This window comes from Stenella coeruleoalba (assembly GCF_951394435.1).
Source record: "Stenella coeruleoalba genome assembly, chromosome: 1".
Taxonomy (NCBI): Eukaryota; Metazoa; Chordata; class Mammalia; order Artiodactyla; family Delphinidae; genus Stenella; species Stenella coeruleoalba.
The window spans coordinates 165,296,578-165,324,478 of NC_137169.1; the positions used below are offsets into that span (position 1 = coordinate 165,296,578).

The following is a 27,901-nucleotide window of genomic DNA, read 5'->3' on the forward strand; positions in this document are numbered from 1 at the left end:
GAGCTCTAGGTTGGTAAAGTTAGTTGATACAAAGGTAGAACTGAGAGGTGAAGTGTTTGAACAACATACAGTTGTCTGATAAGTGGGTTGAGCCAAGACCAAATGAAATGAACAACAAAAACAAATGCACCGTATTATAACAGACCTGCCTGTATTGGGGTGTTCTCCAAAATCCGAACTTGCTACATCAAAAGTCCATTTTAATCCACCAAGAGGGTAGGGAGAGAGTGTGTACAGAGAAATATAAAGAGAACTCTGCGTGATCAAGAGGAGTGCCCTATGCTTCGGAGGGTGACAGCATTCGAAGTTATCACCAGTGAAAAGCCAGAGAGTTTCCACCATGGGGGATTCCTAGGCCCCTTTCATTATGGGTCCAGTAGAGAAGTTCCACACGTATTTGTCGATCAGTCCGTTAGAAGGATGTGCATGGAAGATGCAAACACCGGGATCAAAATTAGCCATCTACATGTGATTCCTAGCAATGTAAAAACAAATAACCTAGACTTTGTAATTTCTTAAGTACTTCACAAACATTAGTTATTACTGTGACTCAGAACACCATCTATGTTGTAAAGAGTTCTACTTCCAGGACGGAAAAGGCCTGCATAGTGATCAGTGATCAGATAAAAGGGCAGTGTGTCTGTTCTACCCGCCAAACAGGGTGATTGATATGCAACCCTGTGCTTCCTGGACAACACAGACTCCCCTGCCCCTCCCCAGACACAGCCTCTCTCTGGGCTGAAAGGAAGGGAGAGCTCCTGGATGCATACTGAGTGAGAGGGTGCTGGGCACATCCCCAAACCATCCTAGGGCATTGGCCCAAACCCTCGCATCAGTCATGGTGTAGGTGGCTTTAATGATCTCAGTTGAATAAGTAATATATCCACTTTAGCCTTACAACACTACAGCCTAAATGTCCTCAGAAGGAACAGAGTTACTGTAGAAGTTCAAGGGTGTGATGAAATTCTGATAACCTCTGCTTCCACACATCTTCTCCACCTACCAAATGTCACCTCGTAATTTCTATGGACTCTGGGAGGTAGAAATCTAGCTGGACTACTAACCTTCATGTCTATTGTTTGTATAGCCAAAAGTTCAGCCTGCTTGCTTTGAAGCATGTCTGTGAATTGGCAAAGTACAAACACTTTGCTTTCTCGCCCTAACTGAAGAATTTCTCTGCTCTAGGCTATATTCTTTTTTAAAATTGAAGCATAGTTGATTTACATAAGCTATGTTCTTTCAGACAGTCAGCAAATATGTTCCTTAATCCTTCCTCCGTAAAATCTGAATTCCACAAACATGGGACGCTAAACCGCAGATTGGTCCTAAGGTCAGCCAAAGAGTGTTGGGTTGGCTTTTTAATAATTCTTTCCAGGGACTGCCTTAAGTGATTTATTGAATTGCAGTAATCAGCAATTGTTTGTATCCCCAGTGCCTTTCTAGGTATTGTGTTACATGGAAATCCCATACTTTTAATACGTTCTTTAAAGCCTCAGCTATTTCTTTAGCATCATCAAAGACAGTATGGCTGCCTCTGGGAATTTCCTTACAGTCCACATCCATCCACCACTCAACACTGTTTCTGGCAGCTACTGCTCAACTTTCCATGTATATGTTGCATCGATTAGTCTCCCCTCCTTCCTCCACATGCTAGTTTGGATATATTTTGAGCTACTATCACAAAAACCTAAATTTACAATGGCTTGAACAAATAGAAATTAATTTTTCTCTCATGAAACAGCCTGGGGTAAGCAGTTTAGAGCTGCAATGGGAGTTCTGCCCCATGGAATCGTCTAGGAACCTTCTATCACAAAACCACCATCCCTGGGTGTTATCCTCACCTGTATGTCCAAGGTGGCTCATTATCATGTCAGAATTCTAGCTAGAGAAAATGGAGAAAGAAGAATACAACTTGAATGTCATATACTTCTGCTACAGCTGATTGCAGTTGTGGACTTTATTCAAGGTGAACTTGTGTCCAGCTGAAAATCAGGGGTTCTATTTCTATAAAAGACACTGATGTTGACAATTAACAGTCTCCCCCATATCACCCATGCATATAAGACCAGAGGCAGTATTCCCTCTAGGCCACCCCACATGTGTACCTCACACCATACACACACACCCCAGACCCAATCTCTCTCACATTCAGGTCCATCACGAAAGCAAAACCCCTTCCACTGATGCAGGAGACAGTGGGGCAGGAGAAAGAATGGGAAGAAAATACCTAGATGGTATTTGTGAAACAAACTGAGACAGAGAGATTAACACTCCAATTTGCCTGAGAAAAATCACTGGATTGGGCACAGAACATTTGAAAACATCTGGAAAAAGTTTATTTGCCCTGAGTCAAAAAGGTTGTCTTAGGTTCAATTTTAGAAAAGGAAAAGTCATTCCATTTTTGAATTCCCTGGTTCTGTGAACCCCATAACTATGGTAGTTACACACATGACAGCTGGACCCAGCATCTAACACTGCTTCTCTGCCCCTTCTTTACTCCCCCTCAGGGGGATCATGGACAAACCTGTCACCCCCACCAACAGCCCCACCTTTTTTCCTCTAAGGATCCATTTAACCTCACCTTCTATGAAGACTTTTTCAGTCCTCACCAGCTTCCTTTAAACGTTTCCTCTTACCTACTACATTTTCCTAAGTTACCTTTGGAAACCCTACTTCCTCTCTATTTCTCTTTTCTGGCTTCACTGGTGATACAAATACTAGCAACAGCAATTATAGTACAAATGCCAACCACACTGGGCCGGTACAAGTGTAAGGATGGTGATTCGTCTGTATCAAGAAAAATCCAACGCCTATTTTGAAGTGAAACTAGACATAATAAAACACTGGGTTTCTTTAAATATTCAAAGTGAAAAACACATCAAAAGGAGTAAAAGAGCCTTGCCAATAACCTCTGAATGCTCAGATCTCTCTTTGGAAGCTCCATTAAATGTCTCCAGTTACCTATTCATTTTTCTCCAAGTAAATCTTCTTTTAAAAAGATCAACTTTATATATATATATATATATATATATATATATATATATATATATATATATATATATATATATATATATATATATAAAGTTTAAGTTTAAGTCTTATTCAAATTTATTCCTTTCCTGGTTTACTCATTCCCAGCACTGTTTCATACTATTTTTTAGACAAATGTGTAGTATTTCAGGCTCATTATAAGCTGACTAGCCAGAGGCAAATACCTTGTAAGACAATGCTTTTGTGGGAAAACTCAAACCAAGACATGAAGTCACTTGTTGGACCTTAAACTTTGTCGGTTGAGGGTTGGCTGTGCAGTCCAAACCTATTTCAAGAATTCTACATTACAAAGAGGAAAAAAGAAACAGATTTCTCAACTACACAGACCAACTAACAGGATTTGGAATATGCAAACTGCTGCTCTGCATAAAGACAAGAATGTACAGGTGTTAATCTCATGCCCCACCTTCACCTCTGGCACACACTTTTTCCTAAGAGATAGATCAATGCTTAGTGTATGGATATAACTTGAATGGGGGGGAGAGGGTGGCAACCAAGGTCTAGGATGCAAAGGAGACTAAGAAATATAGTAGAATGGGGTAGTTTATCCCTCACCCAATTGTCCTAATTTTCCTAAGAAAGATGAATCTTTACCCTTAAACCTGATTACCTCAGAAATAATGTTCAGGGACCGCAATTTCCAAGGTAAGTGGGAGTGCATGCATGTGGATACAGGTATTTACGTGATGGAGGAGTGCTGCAGATTTGGACTGCGTGGAGGGGCGTGGGGAGAAACACAGGGAGGTGAGGCCGGTGTGCGTATAGATTTGGATTGAGATTACTATGTTCTGGTACATTCATTAATGGATGTTATTATATGTATTGCTGTATAAAAACACTCATTGCTATGGGAAAATATTTGTAATAGAAAAATCATGCTACAAAACAGTGTGCATACTTTTATAAACAAAATATTTATGTATATAGAAAAACTGGAAGGCAACTGGAGTTAAATGTATATTGTGTGATGGAATTATACAAATTTTTCTTTCTTAAAAATATTTTCCAAGTTGTCTGTACTAAGTATGCAATCAGAAACAAATCTAATAAAAAATGTTAAAGCATTAAAAAAAAAAGGAGTTCAGAGTAAGAATCAACAGCCTGGACATAAAAATTTCAGGAGTCGTTGTTACCTAAATTCAAGAGACTGGGCTCAGGCAGAATCTGGAGGATTGAAACAACTTGATGCACTCGACATTGGAGTTCAGTGTTGTATCTGTCCCCCCAGGAGGGGTGACTGGAGATTTTAAAGGGGAAGAGAAGACTCCCTGCTGATGACAGTGACAATTTAGTGCAGGCTGAGAACACTGTAATGCTATCCATGTGACCATTACTCCATTTACTCCCTTGAAAGGGGTGGGTGGGAAGAGCTTAAGTAGTCATGGCTCCTTAACCCTGCTGGACCATTATTTTTGTTCAAGTACTGTTCTTGACAAAAATAGCAGGGTTCTACCATCATCCATGCCTTTACGTTCACTCACCAAGGAGTTTCAAAAGGCTTACAACAAATACACTCTATTTGGAAACACCCAAATAAAAAACTAGGTCTTAAGAAAAGAAGAATATAAAAACACCAAAATTAAACTCAACATAGAAGCTGTGCTTAAGTTTCTAATTTGGCTCTTGAGTTTCTTAACAAAAAGGAAAAAAAAGAAAAAAAATAGTATCAGTATATACACAAGATTATATTCAAAAGAAGGAAGCCCTGCAGGAAGCCAATAATTTCTGAAATAAACCTCTCATAAAAGATTATAAATGTTGAAGGCACAAAATAATGGAACTAGCAAGGCCCCAACAACTTTTTTTAAATGTTTCTGTGATTATAAAAGCTACACATACACACACATTATGAAAATTGGAAAAATGAAGAGAAGCACAAAGCTGAAAATAAAGATCATCCGTATTCATGACAATATTTTGGAGAATTTCCTTCCAGGTACATATAGGTGCAGAACAATTATTTTCCTACTGCCAGATATTTAGGTTATGTTACTGAACCAAACTCAGGTCTGCTCACCTGTCTCACAGCAAAGCCAATCTACTGACACCAGGTTGTGGTGAAGGAATGTACAGCATTTACTGCAAGTCACCCATGCAAGGAGAATAGGCAGTGCATGCTCAAAAGACTCAAACTCTTTGTTGGCTTTTTTTTTTTTTTTTTTTTGGCCAGCATGCGACATCTTAGTTTCCCGACCAGGGATGGAACGTGTTCTTCACTGGCTTTTAGACAAGGGTTTTTAAAGACAGTGTTGGGGAGAGGTTCATAGGATCAGCTTGAGGACCTTCTTCTGATTAGTTGATTGTGAGGTAACAGGGTGATGTTTCTGAGATCTCAATCATCAGCCTTCTGGTTCCAACAGTCTGGGGTCCACAAGCTTGTGGTCAGCATGTAGTCATCATCCTCCACCGGAGTGAGGGGCTTAGTTCCTGCAGAACAACTCAAAGATATGCATCAGATTGTTACTTATATCCCTTCAGGAGGAAATAGGAGTCCTACGACTCTTGTCCTAATCATTAATGGCTTGAGTCTGCACTTTGGAACTTGGGGAAGGCCTAGGAGGTGAAAACCTTTTTTCTATAAACAAGAAATGGGGAGCACGGAAGGCCCCAGGAATGCCCCTCAGGGTCGTGCTTGGTTTCAGTCCCCCCTTTTCTTTGATGCTTCTCAATCTTGAGGGGAACAAGGGTGGGACAAGAAAGGGAATAAAGTTTTGGATAGAAAGATTGTTAACTCAGTTTAAGGGGGACTTGGTTTCAGTTACTCTCAATGTATTTTAAAAATTCTAAACAAGTGTCTTGCATGTACATCTGTGGCCTGGTTGATGATTATTTCCTTGATAAATTCTTAGTACTAGATTTATTGGGTGAAATGATGGAACCAATTCTAAGGTTGTTGGTACATATTTCCAAATCGCTTTATATAAAATGAAAAATAAAGGACCTGACTTTTTAAATATATAAAAATAAAATCCAGTTTAAATGAACATGAACATCATGTCCCATTCCCACCCTGAGTATACATATGAGTGTTCATCTCACACCTGCTTTGCAGAGTTAACAAAGTTTTCAGCCATTGACAATTTTGTAAGTAAAGGAGAAAGGTGTTTAGTGGTTATAATTTGAATTTCTTTGTTAACTTATGAAATGTAATGTGAGGTCTCTGTCCCCTTGAGAGCAGTAGTGATCTCGGGTGGCCTCGTCCTGCAGCAGCTTGAAGCAGGGTTTCGGTTCCCGGCCAGTGATTGAGGTTGGATCTCAGCGGTGAGAGCACTGATTCCTAGCCACTAGACCCGTGATCAGTGACAAGGCCCTAGCCCTACAGCTTTGCAGAAAAAGAATTCCCACAAAGACAGAAAGTAGTGAAACAAGTAAAGTATTTATTAAGAGGAAAAAAGAGTACGTGTGGATAGACACACGGGCAGGCTCAGAGACAGAGTCACGCCCTCGTGTCAGTTTGAATCACTTTTATGGTGCATTCCTTCCAGATTTCCTTTGGCCAATCATTCTGATTTGCCTGGTTCAAAGTCCGTATTTGGTATAGCTCAGGATTTCCCATGTGTGCACGCACATCTCTTAGCCAAGATGGATTCTACCGAAGAGGCCTATGGGTAGTGAGCATTAGTTGGCATCACTCCCTTTTTGACCTCCAAGGAGCCTTTCTGCACGTATGTAGTCAGGGAGGTCTTCTGACTTCGAGAATGAGGAATATGTGGTCTCATCTTCTCTCTGGGCAGGTGCCAGCCTCCTCTCTCAATTGCCCTGTTATTCCCGTCTCGGAGTATTTGTCCACAAGGAACAAACTCAAACCGTTTGCCCTGGGGGCCCATCTGTCTCTTGTCTTAGTAGTACTCTATTTTTGGTTATACTTATTTCCTTATTTCCTACAACAGCACCTGGCACGTGGTGGATATTTCATAAAAGTCAGGTAATTAATGAATGAATGAATTTTCATGTGTTTATAGGTTATTTATATTTTCTATTCTGTGAGTTGTTTTTCTATGTCCTTGCCCATTGAGATGTTAGCAAAACTTTTCTAACAATATGTATAGCAAATCAATGTCATATGCAGCTTCTTGTTGCAAACTTTGACAAAGGTATATTGTTGAGACACAGCTAAATTTAAAGTTAATAAAGTGAAAAGTGAATTTGACATGGTGTGACTATATAGCTTTAGATGGTTGAGCTTGACCCAAGGAGGATTCCTCTTGAAATAAGCATTGATTTCAATGAGGAGAAATCCACTTAAGCTACTTCAAAATGAGGACAGGGGATTTCCCCGGCGGTCCAGTGGTTAAGACTCCGCGCTTCCACTGCAGGGGGTGTGGGTTCGATCCCTGGCTGGGGAACTAAGATCCCACATGCTGCACAGCACAGCCAAAAAAAAATAATAATAATAATAAACATTAAAAAGTAAAACCATCTAAAATTTTTAAAAATCTTTAAAAAAAAAATGAGGACAGGCTGGAGAGAGAGAACACCACTTTACACCTGAGAAATGTATTCTACAGATAAACTTGCACAAATGTTCCCCAAATACGTTCATTCATTTATTCAAAAGATGTGAATGGAGGGTCCACTCTGAGCCAGGCACAGTTCCAGATGCCAGCCCTGTGACAAGGCAAGCCCCTGTCACCTTGGAGTCCACATTCCAGTGCAAACTGATTGCCACTGAATTGTTCATGGTCATAAAAAAACTAAAAACAACCTACATATCCACCACTAGGGACAGATTTCTAAATGGTGGTGAAATACTACATAAATTTTTATGCATACTGACTATAAAAATCATAAATTCAAGGAAAAATAATTTAGAGAACAGTATATATCGTATTAGCTCAACTGTGTCTAAAGAAAGGGCCTTTTACCTTTCATTTTATACACTTTGGAACTGCTTATTGTACAACAAGCTTGGTATGAATTTTGTTAGAATAACTTTGTTAAAGAAAAGTAAGGGGGCTTCCCTGGTGGCGCAGTGGTTGAGAGTCCGCCTGCCGATGCAGGGGACGTGGGTTTGTGCCCCGGTCCGGGAAGATCCCACATGCCGCGGAGCAGCTGGGCCCATGAGCCACGGCCACTGAGCCTGTGCGTCCGGAGCCTGTGCTCCGCAATGGGAGAGGCCACAACAGTGAGAGGCCCGCGTACCGCAAAAAAAAAAAGAAAAAGAAAAGTAAGGGATGAGGTTCTGTATGGTAACCAAAAGCAAAATATTTCACCTCTCAGGATGACTGACTTCAGGACGACAGAGATTGTACTCCATCTCACAAGTAAACAAATAAATTGAAATGACTGAAAGTACTAAAACACAAAATTCAAACTATTAAATACCATGGAGCGGGTGGAGGTATTGTTTTTTCTTGTTTGTTTTGGTCTTTTGTTTGCCTACAACATTGTAAATTGTTGCAAACTTTGTTAACTCCACAAAATAGGTGTGAGATGATGGGAAAGGGTATAGTTCTTTTATTCATTTTAACTGATTTCACTATTGATTTTTAAAAGTCTAGTCCTTCATTTTTCATCTTACCTAAAGCAATCTAGCCATATGCATTCTATATGTAGAATATGAATATTCTATATTCAATATGTAGCCTCAAGTGTTCCCATGATTTTGTTACTGAACTCAGGTTCGGCTGCTCGCCACTCAAAAGCCAATAATTCAAGAAGCAAGTGTCAGTAGAAAGGAAAGTCACTTTAATCAGAAAAGCCAGCAATCTAAGGAGAAGGTGGACTCATGTCCGGAGACCAACTCCAAAGAATCTGCTCAGCCATGACAGTTTTTAAAGGGAAAAAGCGGGGGAAGAATCCCAGTGAATCATCGAGGCAGGAAGTTGGGTTCTGCATCATTCTCCATTGCGTTCGTGCAGGCTGGCTGACTCTTCAGATGTTATCTTGCCCTTGTGTTCTGCCTGCAGGATTGCTAAGAGGGTTATTGGGGGGAGAGAGCTAGTCACTCTTTAACCACTTAATTCTCCATTCTTAATTCTTTTCATCTAGGAAAAGAATCAACAGCTTAGGCAAGGCGTGGTGTGCATTCAGGAACACATAAGTCAGAAGTTAGTTTAAATTGTCTAGTGATCTCATTCTTATAATTAGGTTCTTTCAAGGTTAGACGGGAACAGAAATGGGCAAACAGGAAAGAGGCAAAAGAGCTGCTTTCAGTTCCCCACTGTCCAGCATCATTCCATTTCTATGGGATTAGGAGCAAAGGTCCATCTTCCGTAACTTCTTCATGCTCGCATAGGGTGCCGTATTTTCAGAGTTGAAGATATCAGCATGGGTCTGTAGCATCTCTTTGCTGACAAGTTTAATTGCCCACTTACATATACAGGCAGAGCAAGCTATAATTATTTTGATGACCACAAAGATATAGATCATTATGAGCAATAATGTTAATCTCATTCTCTTGAGGCCAGTTCTTGGAATTGCATTAGTCATATACTTAGTACTGATCAAGATGGAGCAGCTTATGTCATGTCCTCTGGCAGCAGTTATAGTATCTGAAAAACAGCTCAGGAGTGTGCATGAGACACTGAGTCTGTGACTCTATTGTCCTAATCTTTGACTTCTCGAGCCCGCTCTTTTGTGACTGTAGGAGACCTGGGAGACTTCAGGTTTCCTACAAACAAGAGGCAGGGGACATAGAGGGGCTCTTGTACTTGGGGTAGTGTGGAGTCTGCAGGGTTCTGCTCGGTTCCAACTTCACCCAGCAAATATAATGTTAAGGATCTGTCAAGGAATAATCATCAATCCAGTCATAGATGTATGCACAAAAACATTTGTTGTAGGATTTTTTTCAATGTGTCTATGCACCTACAAGCAAAGCTACCAATGCTGAAAATAGGCAATGGACATGTGCCTGAAATCAAATTCCGATTAACGTATGGCAGAGTTGAGTTGATTACATGGGTTTTAAATTATTTAACGTTTTTCCATGAAGTTGTCTGGTTCAGGAACTTCCATGTAATAAGTGTATATAATAAATCCTTTACTTATAGCATTAGAAAATTAGTCTTTCCCTGTACTCACTAAATAATTAAATGTGAACAATATTTAAAGAGTATTATTTGAAGGGCTGCCAAATTACTGGCCCACACTGGGCACACATCTGTCTTAGTCCATCCCTAGGGAGACAACTGGCCTTGGGGGAACTGCAGCTGGGATATCCCAGAGGTAGCATGGTCAGGTCATACCAGCTTCCCTCAGCACATCTGCTCCTCTTCCTTCTCTCCCTATTAAGCTCTGCTTCATTTGAGACAGAGTTCAATCTGGCTGTTACAGTCCTTTCTCAGCATGACAGTTCTCAGTGCACTCTTGACTTCAACCCCATTGCCAACATTCTTGGTCTCTCGATTTTCCAACTCTAAACTTCCCCCCAAAGAAGGGGTGTCTAACTGGCTCAGCTGAATTTTATAAGTCAACCCCCCAAATTATTTATGAAGACCAGCCTAGAGAGGTACAGACATTGACTCAGGTCTAATCAGCAAAGCCATGCTGAGAGAAGGCAGAGTGAGGCTAGAAGCAAGGTAGGCAATGGTAGACATGTCTGAGTTGCTTGCATAGCCTTTGGATAATCTGGCACGGGGTGTCAGAACTAAGAAAGGCAAAGAGGATATGTGCAAGGGGGCTGCAATGGAGCAGGCCAATGTGGAGTGAAGAGGGCATCTGTGTAGCCTGGCATGGGGGTGTCAGAGCCCAGATACACTGGAGAGGGCATCCACGTAGAGGGCACAGAAGCCACTGAAGAATACACACATACAGGATCACTAATCAAATAAGTAGTATCTATTGAGGATAACAGAAGCTAGGCTCTCACTTTTGGAGTTATAAATATGAAAATAAGAAAATTAGAATGAATCCAGTGATGTTGAATTGGAATTGGAGGTGTTGGTATGAATCAATAGTTTTTAATATACATGGATAGATATGGAAATATAGATATATGTGTCTATATATGAGTGCATATATTCCCTACCTCTGTCATCTGAGAGGCCCTGGGAGCACACTTAGCACCCAGATCTTAGTTTCTAAATATCATTCTCCACTAAAAGAAACCAAGACTTTCTGGAGAAAAGGTTGATTCCAGGACAATGGCCAGAAAGATGAACCCGAAAATCTCGTTGTGTCTGTAAGTAAAGAACTGCTCAAAGAAAAATAGGGACACATTACTAGAACACAGAAACTTCTCATGGGCTCCCACTAGCCAAATCTGGGACCACTTGGACATTCAAATAAATAGTAAAGATAATAACAGATTATAAACCTTTACATACAATAAGAATTCAAAATCATATAAATAAATACATGAATAAATAAATGGGGAGAGAAGAAGGTTTTCCCATACAATAAAAAGCCAAGTGATAAATATAGATGGAATAATGAAATTAGTAAAATCACCATTTGGCAACTATCATAGTAATAATTTATCCAGGAAGCATAAATCGATGCTAAACCTAGTGGGTAAAAGTTTAATAAGAAACATAGTATTTACATAGTCTCAAAGTACCACCCTACCCAACAACCTGATTGAAAAATGGGCAAAGGACTTGAATAGGCACTTCTCCAGAGAAGACATACAAATGGACAACAGGTATATGAAAAATGCTCAACATCACTAATTATCAGAGAAATGCAAATTGAAACCACAAGAAGATATCACCTCACAACTGTTAGGATGGCCTATATCAAAAACAAACAAAAAATAACAACTGTTGACAAGGATGTGAAGAAATTGGAACTCTTGTGCACTGTTGTTGGTGGGAATGTAGAATGTTGCAGCTGCTGTGGAAAATAGATGGAGGTTCCTCCAAAAATTAAAAATAGAATTGCCATATGATCCAGAAATTCCACTCCTGGGTATATACTCAAAAGAATTGAAAGCAGAGTCTTTTCTTCTTTTTTTCCTTCTTTTTTTAAGTTGAAGTATAGTTGCTTTACAATGTTATATTAGTTTCAGGTGTACAACACAGTGAATCAATATGTTTGGAAAGCAGAGTCTTAAAGAGATATTTGTACCCTCACATTCATGGCAGCATTATTCACAATAGCTAAAACATGGAAGCAACCCAATTGTCCATCAACAGATAATAGATAAGCAACTTGAATTGTGGTACATATATACAATTCAGTCTTAAAAAGAAAGGAAATTTTGATATATGCTACAACATGGATAAACCCTGAGAACATTACTCTAAGTGAAGTAACTCAGTCACAAAAAGACAAATACTGCATGATTAAACTTATGAGTACCGAGAGTAGTCAAGGCCATAGAGAGAAAGTAAAATGGTGGTTGCCAGAGACTCAGAGGACGGGGGAGTGGGGAGTTATTGTTTAATAGGTACAGAGTTTCCATTTTGCAAGACGAAAAGAGTTCTGAAGATAAAAAGTGGTGATAGTTGCCCAACAATGTGAATGTACTTAATGCCACTGAACTGTAGAATTAAAAATGGTTAAAATATTTTTTTAAAAAACAAAAAAAATATCATCCTACAAAATACTTATTGATTACAGAAGAAAAAAAGAGTAATTTTACAGTGGAGAGACCGGACAGGCACCACCTGAATCAAATGATCAAAGTTACTTAACATCGCCAGTAATGGAATAAATCGAAATCGTGTATAATTTTATGGGATACAGTGTGAAAAGAAGATAATTATTTGTATGATTCTGCCAAAAATATATGCCTGAATCAGATCATAGGAAACAGAGAAATCCAAACTGAGGGACATTCATCTGCAGTGAGCTGGTAAATGTTTACCAACTAGCTCTTCAGAAGGGGAACATTAAGAACTCTGCTTGGTAGCATTTCCATGGTGTAAATAATCTCTTGATAGCCATATCAAGATCAACTTGCTTGCAAAACTCATGAAAATTGCACAACCAGCTCTCATGATCCAGGATAAACCAACTCCAGTACAAAATGACTGGCATACTCTTTGACAGTGTCAAACTCATGAAAGTCAAGGAAAGACTAGAGAATGTTCCAGCTTGAAGGAAGCTAAAGAGTCATGACAACTATACGCAACATGTGATCCTTGATTGAATTCTTTGCTATAAAGAATATCATTGGGACATGTGACAAACTTGAATGGGATCTTTGGACTAGATGAAATGGATACATCAATGTTGATGGAGTAGGTTGAATGGTGGCCTTCAGAAGATATGTCTACATCCAAACTCCCTGAACTTGTGTAGATGACCTTATTTGGGAAAAAAAAGGCCTTTTCAGGTGTGATTAAGTTAAGGATCTTGCAATATATCATCCAAGATTATCTGGGTGGACCCTAAAACCAATGACAAGTGTCCTTGTAAGAGACAGAAGAGAAGACAAGGACAGAAGGAAACAAGGAGAGGTCCACGTGAAGATAGAGGCAGAGTTTGCAGCTGTAAGGAATGCTGACAGCCATTAGAAGCTGGAAGAGGCAAAGGAAGATTCTCCCTCCCCTAGAGCCTTTGGAAAGAGTGCAGCCTTACCAACACCTTGATTTCAGACTTCTGGTCTTCAGAACCGTGAGAAAATACATTTCTGTTGTCTTAAGTCATCCAGCTTATTGTAATGTATTACAGCAGTTCTAAGAAACTAATAAATTACTTTCTTCGTTTGGATGGTTATGTAGGAGAATGTCCCTACATGTAGGAAATGCATGCTAACATATCCAGGAGTGATGGGGTATCAGGTCAGCAACTACCTAAATTATAGCAATTACTCTCAAATAGTTCAGGAAGAGGGGTGGGTCATTTGTACTATTCTTGCAACTCCTCCATAGATCTGAAATTATTTCAAAAGAAAAAAAAATCCCCACCTTAGGGCTCTATTGACTTGGGGGAAGTGAGGGTGGATTCTGTGGGGCTTTATTGTGGGTTCCTCAGAGATCCCCTGCAGGAGACCCCCTTGGCCTGAACAGTGGTTCCTCTAGCTCACTCCTTTAAGTGTCCTCCTCAGCTCCAGGGCTTCAATAAATCCAGCCTTCTTGACCCAGTCCACCCACCATCCCTGAGTAGGTGACACCAAGCCAGTCCCCCTTCACCCTTCCCAGGTCTCTGGGAAGCCTGCTGTGTGTGGATATATTTGATCCCACAATGCACTCAGATCCACTCTCAAGCTAGAGCAGTTCCAGCCCTGCCTCTTGCCTTTAGACTTCCAGGTGTGTGTCAAATACCAATCCCCAAGTATCCAGGATACTTGTAAAGGTCTCCAAAAAATCCTCTTGATGTCCCTCTCATGCTGATTAAGATGAAGGCAATGCAAATGCCTCCCCTGACCCTTGGTGGATGAACCTGACCCTTAGTGGATGAACTGACCTCTGGTGGATGAACACATAGGACACTGACAACTCTCCTCTCTCCAAGTACAACTATTTAGGCTGCATGTGGGAGAGGTGGTGATGCTGGTGGAACTGGTTTGGGTCCACCTTTCAACTATGGGGGTTCTTAAAATCTATTCTTTTATTCTTGCCTTGGGAGATGTGCTAAGGATCTAAGGAGGAGCTACATTTCCCAGGTCCTGTACCTGCACAGATATGCTCTTGCCAAAGTTGCCTTGTGAAATTTTATAGGTTTTATCTCATCTCTGCAGGATTTTGTGCTGATTCTACACCATACACTCTCTTGTCTTCAGCCAAAATCCTTCCCTGGGTTTCCTCTAGCTGCTCTGACTGCCTGTCTCAGTTCTGTCTTGTTGGTTTCCTCAGGATTCTTTCCATTGTAAGCCCTTGTGTCTCTTTTCACCCGACATACTCTCCCTGGACAATCCCATCCATTCCCATTATTTCAATTATTATTGGATAACGGTGGGTTGTCTCAATACCTATGACGACACCTCAGGTTACCAAAGCTTGGAGTAAAGAGATGGATTTATCTTTAGCACCCAACTCAACCCAAACAACTAAAGAGTTTAGACCATGAGGGTCCTAGCTGAGAAAAAATATTCTAGGAAGAGCTAGAAAAAATGGGCAGGACCCAGGCTTTGAGGCATGATGAACCTCAAGCTGGGGCTTGCTCAACAGAGGATGTGGCACATTTTCCTGGGGTCACTCTGAAAGTCTAAGGGCATGCAGGAATGAAGCTTTTCAATCCTGTGCACTTTCTTCCGAGTTCTCAATTAAAGTAGTTTAAAATCTGCCTTTGAAATGGAAATCATTTCAAAATCTCAGCAAAGCAGTTGGGGATGGAGGGTGTGGAGTGGATGAACAAAAGCACCGAGGCCTGCTTTCGACCTCTTCTGCTCAGCTAACAAGCTCCAGCGCGCAGCTGATCTGCCAGCTCTCTGGCTCTTGCTGTTTCTACAGTGGCTAAGTCCCTGCGTTTCTGGGACAGAGCTAATTGCAGTCTGTCCCATTTATCACCAAGTCTGCACTCTTATTTGTCAGATTCCATGTCCCATATTTTGCTTCAGGAAATACGGTCACCATAGCTTTGGTTCTTTGTGGTCTAAAACTTCCCGGAAGATAAAACTCACTGCAGGCTCCATTCTCCCGACGTAAACCAAAACTTAATCCTGACCAAAAGCACTCAGGCTTCTAATCCCTTCACTTTCATGACTGAGTCATGCATATTAGAACAGTTTATTTATTTGTTTGTTTTATTTATTCATTCATTCAGTTATTCATTTGATTTAATTAGGTTCATATTCTGGCATATTTTTTATGAGCAATGGTTGAACGGTGGATCTCGTAAGGTGCAATCAGAAAACAAATTTATTCTTTCCTTCAGACCTGTTCTATGGGTGAGTTCTTCTCTGAACCTGGCTGTGATTGAGGGCAGATGGCAACACTCTAGGATAATAAAAGATCCTCCAGCTGCTTCCAGTCTCAGGAAAGGTCTCACTTCAGTAATTAAAATGTCCATTCATTTGTAATTTAAGTAAAGCTTCTCCCCTCATCAAGCTTGAACCTGTTGTCATAGGAGACCTGGGATAGGAAAGAGACATGTGTTCAACTTTTCCTCCTGTTCCGCATCTCCCTACTCATCAGGCTCCCTCTAGCTTCTTCTATAAAAGGAAAGGGAGGATGCAGGGAAGAAAAGTTCAGGGTAGGAAAGATCTTCCTTGGCTGGTACCCAGCTATTACAGCATCAGTCTCCTCTGGACACAGTGCATGTTGAAAGCTCATGTTCTCTGGACTGGGAGGATGACCACACCTGACTCTTCCACTGGGTGCTTTCATGGGTTCTCTGGAGGTCCTTGCTGGGATATTGAGAGTTCTTCCTTTGAGCTGGGCAGCACTTGCTTACGTTATTTCCCTCAGACTCTGAGAATACAGTGGGAGTACAGGCGAATACACTTATCACATAGGGCTGTCCTTTTGGGCAGGACTGGAAATGACTCTAGGGGAGAAAGGATGAGCCCTGGGACAAGACCCGCAGGTTGGCAAGCAGAGTGTGGGCTGGAATTCAGGCCCCCCACAGGGAGAGTTCCCTTACGTACGACACAATTTGCACTAGCTCTGCAGTGGCCTTGCCCGTAACCAGCGCCTCTCAGGTTGGGTCAAACCCCAGCCCTTAGTGGCCCTCAAATTCCTGGGGACAAGTTCTCCACGAGGTGCCCTTGAAGCTCCTCTCACAAGGATTAACTCCTTCTTCTTGGAAGCTCATTGAGACACTGTTCTTTTCCTCTCCCTAACGCCTGTCCTTTCCAACCTCTTCACCTTCAGTCCTTTTTATTCCCTTGGGATGGTTAAGGGTTTACGTGTTGCAAACTAGATTTTATGTTTAGGGTTTTGGGGGGGGGGTTTGTTTGTGTTGCCACATCCTACATAAGGTGCACAGGTAGTCTGGAACCTCCCTTCAGAATACGGAGGCTTTCGCCATTTACTATGTTCTCAGTCTTTGAACCTCAGCTGAAATTAGAGCAGGAAAAGTCGTATTTTAACATCCGGTTACATATTATTTATTCCATTTTGACCAGGGCCCCTTAGCTCAAAGATCCTTTCTGAAAAATAAAAGTTTGTGTTTTTAGAGGGCTTTTGCCCTTTTCAGCTCTCTGAAACTTCAAAATGTATCTCACCTAGAGCAGAATGCAAAGGTTTCCTCACACAAGCTAATTAGCATTATGTGGGGAGATGATTAATAGTGCTGTGAAGAGAAAACAAGACTTTAACGAAATGCACCAAGATTGTTTGGAATCGTGAGAACCTAGGAGGTTTTTTCCTCTTTCCTCTTTTTTCTATTTTTTGATATGTTTCAGCTTTCCTTTAGCGAGCCTAGACTGGTTTACAATCCTTTATCTGCAATTTCCAAAAATCCAAAAAGCTGTGTGGGGTAAAAGAAAAAAAAAAACACTCTGAAAACCAAGGATTTTTAAATTAATTCTATATGCAAGTAAATCCCCTACATACGAACCTTCAAGTTGCAAACTTTCAAAGATGCGAACATGCATTCGAATGTCCAGGCATGTAAGTTAGTTCACGTGTCTGGTGTACATTGTTACGTACGTGCATCCTCTACAAGTGGTTGTGCTTTTGTGTACTTTACTGTACAGTACTGTTTATGTGCCACATGAGGAGCTTACTAATGAGGACCTGATGGTATTGAAGGTCCAGAAAAAGGACAAAGAGAGACAAGAGGGAGAAGTAACTGAAGAACCAAAGAGATTCACGACGCAGGAAATGGCAAGGGGATTTTCTTTATCTGAGGAGGCACTGTTAGTTTTTGAGGCACAGGACCCGAATGTAGAACGGTACATGAAGGTTGCAGCAGCCATTCAGAATGCAATCCAGTGCCACCGTGTCATCTATGACGAGAAAAAAAAAGAGCTACTACCCAGACATCACTGGATCGTTTTTTCAAGAAGGTAGATAGAACTGAATCCACCAAGGAGCCAGAACCTGTGCCATCAATGTCAGGCGTGAGTGAAATGGCAGCTCGCCGCCCGTCTCCTATCGCTGACGATCCTTCAGCTCTACCACCTCCCACCTCCTCTCCCTCCTCCAGTCAGTAACTCTTCTTGCCTGTTCACTCGATGCCAGCCCTTGTATGCCAGCTGTTGTATTGTACTACTGTACCTTTCAAGGTACTGTACTATAAGATTAAAAATGTTTTCGTTGTTTTTTTGTGTTTGTTTGCTTTTTATGTATTATTTGTGTGAAAAGTATTATAAACCTATTACAGTACAGTACTATATAGCCGATTGTGTTAGTTGGGTACATAGGCTAATTTTGCTGGACTTACGAACAAAGTGGACTTAGGAACGCGCTCTCAGAACAGAACTCGTTTGTATGTAAGGGATTTACTGTAATTAATTTCACTTGAACTAAAGTGAGGCTACTTAAAGCCTTTATCTCTGTGTGAACTTTCAAATATCTTAGTGCAGAAATAATAATGTGTTTGCTTACAGGATGCCTCCCCAGGCCCTACTGGGAGTGTTATGGAATACACTGTGTAAGCCTCACACCATCTACTAAATTCCAAAAATAATTCCATAACACATCAGGCCCTAAGGGCTTTGGATAAGTGCTTACAAGCCTTTACTTCTACAGAGGAGAAAATATAATAAACTTTGTTGCTATTTTTCTTGTTCCTTTGGCTTTTCATTGTAACTAACTCATTCCCACCCCTAGTCTTTGTACAAACCATTCCCCCACCAGCCTGGCCCTTCCTGCACTTTCTTTCATCAAAGCAGAGCTCAGAACTTACCTCCTGCAGGTGAAGTTTCCTGGTTAGTCCAATATGTTTCTTCACCTGAATATCCACTTTAGATTTGGGACAGATGTTTTCCCTGATCATACTAGTATGAGCTTTAAAGAGATCCAACAACTCATAATTTACTGACGGCTCATCCACTTATCATTGTGAGACACTTCAGCCCCTTCCAAAGACCTTCCCCCTCCATTTCTCCTGTAAGTTCCTAGATCAAGTTCAATAAGCTTATGTCGCCATACCTTTCCTGCTCCCATATCCACCTTTAAAACTACCCTAGATATGGTTTATGACCCTCTTTCCTACTGAACCCTTCAGCACAGCCTCTACCCCAAAACACCAACTAGAAGACTCTGAGGAAGAGGTGGGCTCAAAACTGCATGTTCTTGACGCATGGTGCTTACGGGAATTAAATATGAGAACTACTGGTTTAAAGGTTTGCAGATCAGTGGCAGGTCACAAAATTTAAGAAATGAAATATGGTTATAATGAATGTCAATGACAGCTGCAGCCTTCAGCTGAAAAACTGACAGTGCCCATAGGTAGGTAGGTTAAAGTGTACCTCATGCATAATTTTCATAATAAAGATGAAAAACTTTCAGTAGTCTGTTCAATCTTGACCCTTGTCTAATAGTTCAGTATTTTGTGTGTGTGTGTGTGTGTGTGTGTGTGTGTGTGTGTGTGTTAGTTTCAGGTGTACAGCAAAGTGATTCAATTATACATAATATACCTATTCTTTTTCGGATTCTTTTCCATTATAAGTTATTACAAAATAGCGAGTATTGTTCCCTGTATTATAGTAGGTCCTTGTTGGTTATCTATTTTATATATAGTAGTGTGTATATGTTAATCCCAAACTCCTAATTTATCCCTCCCCACATTTCCCCTTTGGTAACCATAAGTTTTCTATGTCTGTGTGTCTATTTCTGCTTTGTAAATTAGTTCATCTGAATTTTTTTTTTTAGATTCCACATATAGGCAATATCATATGATATTTATCTTTGTCTGACTTACTTCACTTAGTATGATAATCTCAAGGTCCATGCGTGTTGTTGCAAATCACATTATTTCATTCTTTTTATAGCTGAGTAACATTTCATTATATGTATATATATTTCATTTTATATACACACACACACACACACGTACCACATCTTTATCCATTCATCTCTCGATGGACATTTAAGGTGATTCCATGTCTTGGCTATTGTAAATAGTGCTGCAATGAACATTGGCATGTGTGTATCTTTTCAAATTAGAGTTTTTTCTGGATATATGCCCAGGAGTGGGATTGCAGGATCACATGGTAGCTCTATTTTTAGTTTTTATGGAACCTCCATACTGTTCTCCATAGTGGCTGTACCAATTTACATTTCCACCAATAGGGTAGGAGGGTTCCCTTTCCTCCACACCCTCTCCAGCATTTATTATTTGTAGACTTTTTAATGATGGCCATTCTGACCAGTGTGAGGTGATGCCTCATTGTAGTTTTGATTTGCATTTCTCTAATGATTAGCAATGTTGAGCATTTTTTCATGTGCCTGTTGGCCATCTCTATGTCAATTCAGTATTTCTCTTCACCATTTAAAACGTTTTTTGAAACCATACAGCTATCTGATGAATTTTTCAAAAACTCTTCTGCCATGGCTCCTTCCGTACCCCTCTCCTTTCTTCCTCTTTCCCTTTCTCTCTTTTCTCACCTTCCTCTCAGGAAAAACAACAATAAAAAAAAATCTGTCCCTTTTCTCCTGCAAAACAACTTAGAATCCTTTTTATTATTTTGATCGTTACCTAGGTCGTAATCAAGAATACAAAACAGGGGCTTCCCTGGTGGCGCAGTGGTTGAGAGAGGCCGATGCAGGGGACGCGGGTCCGTGCCCCGGATCCAGTCCGGGGGATCCCACGTGCCGCGAAGCGACTGGGCCTGCGAGCCATGGCCGTTGAGCCTGCGCGTCCGGAGCCTGTGCTCCGCAACGGGAGAGGCCACAGCACTGAGAGGCCCGCGTACCACAAAAAGAATATCTTTTACCTTGAGGTTATATATTCACACATATTTTATTATCTTATTTTCCACATATATTCTCTAATATAATTTGAATTTATTTATTAGAATGGCATTTTTCTTTTCTCCAAATAGCTAGCTATTTGTTCCAACGTGATTTTTGGAACAGCTCATGCTTTTCTCACCAATTTGAAATACTAATACTACTAATAATAGCATTTACTAAGTGTCAGTTTGTCCTAAGTCTACTACATGGATTACTTCAGCTTAGTAATATTATTATCCACATATTACAGCTAAGAAATGGCATACTTGGGATTTCACACCCAGGTCATCTAACTCGAGAACTCATAGTTTTGACAATTGTGCTATTCTTATAAACAATTTGGATCTATTTTTGACTTAAACAACAGGAAAATTATTGACATAAGTGGAAGTCCAGATGCAGGGCAGGCAACTGACTTGGCTCAAGCTCAGGGTCCCCGTGACTCTCTTGGCTCTGCTCTCCTCCATGTGTGGCTTCATCCTCAGGCTGACAGTGAGATAGATGTAGCAATTTCAGCCCTCATATCCATACACGGAAATGTCCAGCAGAAGAGAAACAGGATTTCTACTTTAAGAAACTCTCCCACAAGGAGAAGCACTTTCCCAGACACTCCAACAAGATTCCGCTCAAGTCTCATTGGTCCAAACTGGGCCCCATGCCCATTCCAGTAACAATCATGGGCAAGGAGGATGGTATTAAATAAATCATACAAGCCACCCCTAGAGTTAGAGGTGGTATCAGCTTTCCTTTGGCACATGGGCTACATAAAAGTGAGGGAGACTCCCAACACGGATTAGGTGCAGCTCTCTGACACAGAAAACCTAAAGTAACAGTGGATGTAATAAGTTAAAAGGCAAATCAAGTCTGGAGGTAAGCAGTATAGGGCTAGGATGGCAGCTCCATGGTCACCCAGGTTCCTTCCTTTTCTCTAAATGCTCTGCCATTCTCAACATATGGCTTCTACTTCAAGGTCCATGATAGTTCTGGGGTCAACCTTCAGGAACCAAGAAGGAGGAAGGATTGAGAAGGGAGAGACTGATTTCTTCCTTTAAGGACATATCCCAGAAATCACGTGACACACTTTTGTGTACAACTTATTGGATGGTACTTAGTCATTTGGCACCATCTGGCTGAAAGAAGCTGAGAAGTGTGGACTTTATTCCAGATAACGGAGCCCAGCTACAAATCCGGGATTCTACTGCCAAGGAAGAGGGGCAGAAGATATTTGGAGAGAATACTGCAGTCTCTGCAACAGGTGGAAACATGAATTCAGTTGGGGTTCTGATACAGAGGAAGAAAAGGGAACTGATTTCTTGTTAAGCAACAACAATGTATCTTGATGCCCTGCTTGGGTCTTTGGTCCAGCCTTAGACTAGTCAGTAACCCAGTGGTATCAGAAACTCTGATTGGCCATCCTGTGTTACACACCCATTCCTGGAACTTGACTGTAGAGTTATCTCAAGCCAAAACTCATGATTGAGGATTGAGGATGGAGTGTTTCCCTACAGAGATTTGTTTGTATTTTTTGAATTTTTAAGAGTTCTTTATATACTAAAGATTGATGATATTAAGCTTTTGTCTGACTAATATGTTGAAAATTATTTTCTAGTTTATCATTTACCCTTTATCTTTATAGTGAAATTAGTATAGTTACCGTTTTGGCATATAGAAATTTTACATTGTGTTTAATAAAATATTCTTTGCCTTTACATGTTTTTTTACTTTTATGTTAGAATGATTTTTCATAAACGAGAATCTGGTAAGTGTTTGCCTATATTATCTTTCTATGATTGAATGTTTTCATCAGTCAGGAGATTCATTCTGCTCCACATGTAACAAAAACTCCACTTAAAATGGCTTAACACTAAATAGGATTTCCTTTTCTCAGGTAATAAGTTCAGGGCTGGTTTGATGGACTTACTATATCTTCAAGAATCTAAGCTCATCCCGCATTTTTGTTCTATAATCCTTAATTATATAATTAATATACAGCTTTTCCTCAAGTTCATAAATGACTACTGCAATTTTAGGCATCACATCTGTAGTCTACTTAGAAAAAAAGAGAAAGGGCAAAATGTAAAAGCTGCATGTCACCTGAATCCGTCTAGTTTATCAGGTAATCAATATCTTTCCTGGAGACCCCAACTACTAGATTTCTCATTGGCCAGATTTAGATCACATGACTACCCAAAAGAGCAAGGGAATCTTGAAGAAGTAAATATTTTTATCTGAATACATTGCTATCCTGAACAAAATTAGATTCTTTTATTAAAGAAAGGGAAATGGATATTGGGTAGACAATACCACCTGCCATAATTTTCCATGTATCATTTTCTGATATATGACATAAAACAAAGAGCTAACAATTTGTTCCAATTAGTTAACCAACTTTCCCAGCATCTTTACTGAATAAATCATTCTTCCTTCATTGGAAGAATGGAATTGGAATTGGAAACATCATTATATTTTAAAAACTCACAGAGGTTCCAATTCCAATAATGGCAGGGTAATACCTAATAGACCAACCTTCTCCAGATAACAAACTTAGACAAAATACAGAAAACAACCATTGAAAGCACTGAAGAGAAGAATCAAAAGAAGAAACTGGAGAGTTGTTGGCACTTGAAAGAGGGAAATGACACTAGATGAGTTTCCCAATTTTGTAGCTCGTGCTCAAGGGCAGACCCCAATCGGTGTCATTTTTAGGATTGAAATCTGCCATCTTACTACCTTGTAAAAGCAGAAGGAAGAGTTTGGGGTTTCTGTAGCAGCTGGAAAGTGAAGGGAGACAGCCCAGAAAGGAAAGAGCCACAGTGCAAGAGCACCAAATTCTGTCTGTAAACCCTTCTCTAATCTCTATTTGTCCCCTGAAATACTCACAGGGCAGTGTAGATACCAAGAAGCCCAGTTAAGATTCAAATATTAAACAGAGATTTCATCTGGTACTTACTGCAAGAGACACAGAGTTTCAGCCAAGTTAACTGCCTACCAAAAACTAAAAAATAAAAATGAATACTCTTTGGAGGAATATGATAGAATCCAGAGACTCTTACAATATCAAGGATACAATGAAAAATTACTGCACATACAAGAATAGGAATATGTGACCCATACTCAGGAGGGAAAGGCAATCAATGGGTATCAGTCCTCAAATGACCCAGATTTTAGAATTAGCAGACAAGGATTTTAAAGTAGCTGTTATAATAATGCTGAGCAAAGAGTCTAAGGTCTCAGGACACCACTACTCTCTCATCTTGGAAAGGGTATAACGAATAGGTTATGCTATCAGGCATATGTCCACATATCCTCCAAAAAACTGAGTGAGAATTAACCAGGCTGATGAAAGTAAGAAAAGTGATATGGAGTAGAAAACAAAGACAGGAGTTTTCATTCCCCTTGCATAGAAAGTAGATCAGTGATAGGTTTCTGTGTAGACAGCCCTTGCCAAACCCTTCCAGCGCTCTTGGGTCAGAGGTGGAAAAGTTAGCAGCTGTGGAATTACATGGGTCTTTCATAATCCACATATTTACTATCTTTACTAAAAATCTAACTAATCCCTCTTCAATGAAGGCTTTCCTGCAGCCCACTCCACACTGCATCCCAGTCTCATCAAGGGGAGTTTCTCTGGTACCTTAATGTTTTTTCTCTTTCAGAAATTCAACACAGCATAATAATCTCTTTGGGGAGTAGAGAAAAACTAAGAGTCAAAGGGTAAAAGGACTTCACAGGGGTTACAAAGCCTGCTACTGATAAAACACAGATCAGCTCTGTCAGAGTTGAAATAGGTCCCCGTGTTAACCCATCTCTATATCATTTAGGGAAAACAGCTAATCCACTTATTGCTGCCTATTCTGCAAGCAAGTTTGCTCTGGATGGGTTCTTCTCCTCTATCAGGGTGGAATATGCAGTGACCAATGTCAATGTGTCGATCACCCTCTGTATCCTTGGCCTCATAGACACAGGTAAGGTCAAGAGATTGGAATAAATGGCCTGTAGATGGATTGCCTTTCTTACCATTGTGGGTAAAGAGGGTGCTGAACTCCCTGATATCGTCATGTGTCATGCACTGAAAACCAGTGACAGCGCTATTCTCCCTTTAATGAAGGGGCTCCACTGTCATTAGTGGAGCCTCTGACTGCTCTTTGACCCTTCTTTCCATTCTGACCACCAAGTGAGCTGAGTGACACCACACTCATCATATGACCCTATTCTAAACACCTTATGTCCTCATGAAAACTCAATGGCCATTACTTTCCTATGTGAGACTTATCAAATGTGAGTTTGTTTTCCTTAATAATACACCAGTAATAAGACATAGATATCATGAACCCTTTGATATGATGCACTGAGAAGGACACAGTATCATTTTGGGGGTATTCTTACCCAAAATTCATAACTTCATTCTAATTATAAGAACAGTGGACAAACCCAAATTGAGGGGCATTACACAAATCAGTTGAACAGTACTCTTCAACAGCATCAAGGCCATGAGAGACAAGGAAAGACTAAGGAACTGTCAGAGATAAGAGGGAAAATAAGAAGAAATTACTACTAAGTGAAATCCTGGATAAGATCCTGGACTATATAAAGGATATTAGTGAAAAAATAAAGCCTGCAGTTTAATTAGTAAGGTTGTTCCAATTCTATCATATCTATTGTTGATAATTGTACAATGGTTATGTTGTTGTGATTGAAGGATATAAGGAAAAACTTTGCACAATTTTTACAACTTTTCTTTAAGTCCAAATGCAAGTTTATCTAAAACATGTGGCAAGTATGATAAGAAAACTCTTTATTTAAGGGACTTCCCTGTGGTCCAGTGGTTAAGACTCCGCACTTCCACTGCAGGGGGCATGGTTTCTGTCCCTGGCTGGGGAACTAAGATCCCACATGCTGCGTAGCCAAATAAATAAATAAAAATTAAAATTTTTTTTAAAAGAAAACTTTATTTAAGAGTAATTGAGTAAATTGAGTAGTAGTTACAGAACGAGAGAGAGACAAGGAAACACAATGAAACAAGGATGGAGAGAGAGACAGAAGCTGGGCAAGAAGGACACGAATACCTGGAGGAAGAGAGCAGGTAACAAGAGTTTCCTTCTAAGTGAAAGTGATTGGTGTTGACAAGGGAGCAAAGGTCTGGATTCTCTCCCGTCATTTCCTTTTACAAATCAGTAGTCGTTATCATACCTCACTCTGGTTTTGCCCACTGACACTTCCCATCATATGACCTCTATCCTCATTCTGCTCCCCCATATTACTCCCTCACTCCAGCCAAAACACCCGAGAGGAGTATGATTCAAATCTCCCAACAAGTAACCTCCAGCTGCCTCCACAAATCTTCATCCAGTTAGACGAGGTCCATATGAACACTAAGCCTCTCTTTGCCCAATAGGCCCTAAACATACCCAGTCTTCTCCACGTATTCCTGCCAGGGCCCGTGGACCTTGCCGAGCAAGCACTGGCCAACAGCCCCTAAAAGCTAAGCTGTTGGTGTCTGCAGGCCTTCTATCGTGTAGACTCTGCTAGTCTTAGATAACCCCACTCTTCTCTTGTCGTTCTACAGAAACAGCCATGACAGGAACTGCTGGGATATACAATGCAGAAGCATCTCCAAAGGAAGAATGTGCCCTGGAGATTATCAAAGGGGGAGCTCTGCGCCAAAAGGAAGTATATTATGACAGTTCGGTCTTGACTCCTTTCCTGCTGGGAAATCCAGGGAGGAAGATCATGGAATTTCTCTCCTTACGAAATTATAATATGGAAATATTTATAAACAACTAGGTACTTCCTTAGGGCTAGGCATGATAAGGGGGCTTGGAACAATTCTGCCTGATATTTACATGAGCTCCATCCTGAAGGTATCTCCCCAGAGAGATATGAGTGTTCCCAGGGGGTTGCAAGTCACATATCACATCTCAAAATTTAAAGAAGCTCCTCTAACACTTATGCAGTAGAAAGTGTACGAATGTCATGAACCAGCAATTGTGAACCTGATAGTAACAATAGATATAATTACAAGATAGTTATATCAAATTTATCTCATATGTAATAATGTTATAATGCTTAGTCAATATCAGTTATAATAAAGGTCACATAAACTTTATAAATTCATACCTCATGGCTGTAACTTCAGTTTATTCAGTACGGCTCCATTAAAACCATGACCTATACATGTGAAACTTTTCAGTGTACATTTCTTATTTTGTGATATGAACCTCTTATCTTTTTTTGAGTGGAAGAAATCATCCTACTCTTCATTTAGTGAACATCGTGTCTTTACCATTTTGTATATTTCAGATACTCTTTATATTATTTCATACTGCTCCTCTGGGAAGGAGGACATCTGGGTCTGAACAACCAGGGCAAATCCAAAGAAGTGGAGGTTCCTGGAAACTGGAGCCACAGCACCTGCACTTGTTTATTGTACTCAGAGTGCATCAAGCAACTGTACTCTACATGTGAAAGCTCAGTAGTATATTAGAAGTCTGTAGAGGAGGGGTTGGAGTTCAAATCCTGTCACTCACACATTTAGTCATTCATTCATTCAACTCACACATTTAGTCATTCATTCATTCAACAAATATCTATCAAACACTTGCCAGGCATCACGTGACTACAACCAAAGAGGAAACAAAACATTAACAACTCAACAAAGCCCTATATTGGCCAGGTCCCCCAACAGGTAAGAGTGGCAAACTGGATAATTTTAGTAGAGGCTAATGAAAAGGAGATTTTTTACAAAAGTGTGGGCAAGGTTATAGGGAAATCACAGAGGTAATGTAGCATCTCAGGGTTAGTTGCAGCTATTTCCAACCCTAGGCCCACCATTGGGAAAAGAGGTGAGAACTGTTATAAAAGCCCAGATAGAAAGAAGTGTTTGCAGAGTGCCACATGACAGGAGCTATGACATTCAGTTAAAGGATACCATCAGCCCACCAAGGACCACAGGGGAGGGATCTGGGGAAATAAATATACCAGCCTCATTCACTTCCCTCCCTCTGATTCCTGCCTGGTATTTTCTATTAGGTGAACAAAGGGGCACAGTGTAGATTGATATAAACCATACAGGTCAGCATACCCATACACAGAGCGGGGTGGAAAAGGATGGAGAGGAGGGATAGATGGTGCATATCCAGCACAAACCCAACACTCCCAAATGGAGAGTTTCCACGGGA

At 40.5% G+C, this 27,901-nt stretch overlaps 1 protein-coding gene across 2 annotated transcripts in view; it reads left to right on the forward strand.

Annotated features, from left to right (window-relative positions):
• HSD11B1 (hydroxysteroid 11-beta dehydrogenase 1) overlaps positions 1 to 26,868 on the forward strand; it is a 44,949-nt gene extending 18,081 nt beyond the window's left edge. For both annotated transcript variants that reach the window (XM_079939606.1, XM_079939607.1), the window contains 2 exons: positions 24,545 to 24,688; positions 26,290 to 26,868. In XM_079939606.1, coding sequence (XP_079795732.1) covers positions 24,545 to 24,688; positions 26,290 to 26,507 — 362 coding nt within the window. In that variant the 3' untranslated portion in view covers positions 26,508 to 26,868. The remainder of the gene's footprint in view (positions 1 to 24,544; positions 24,689 to 26,289) is intronic.
• Positions 26,869 to 27,901: the final 1,033 nt, after the last annotated feature.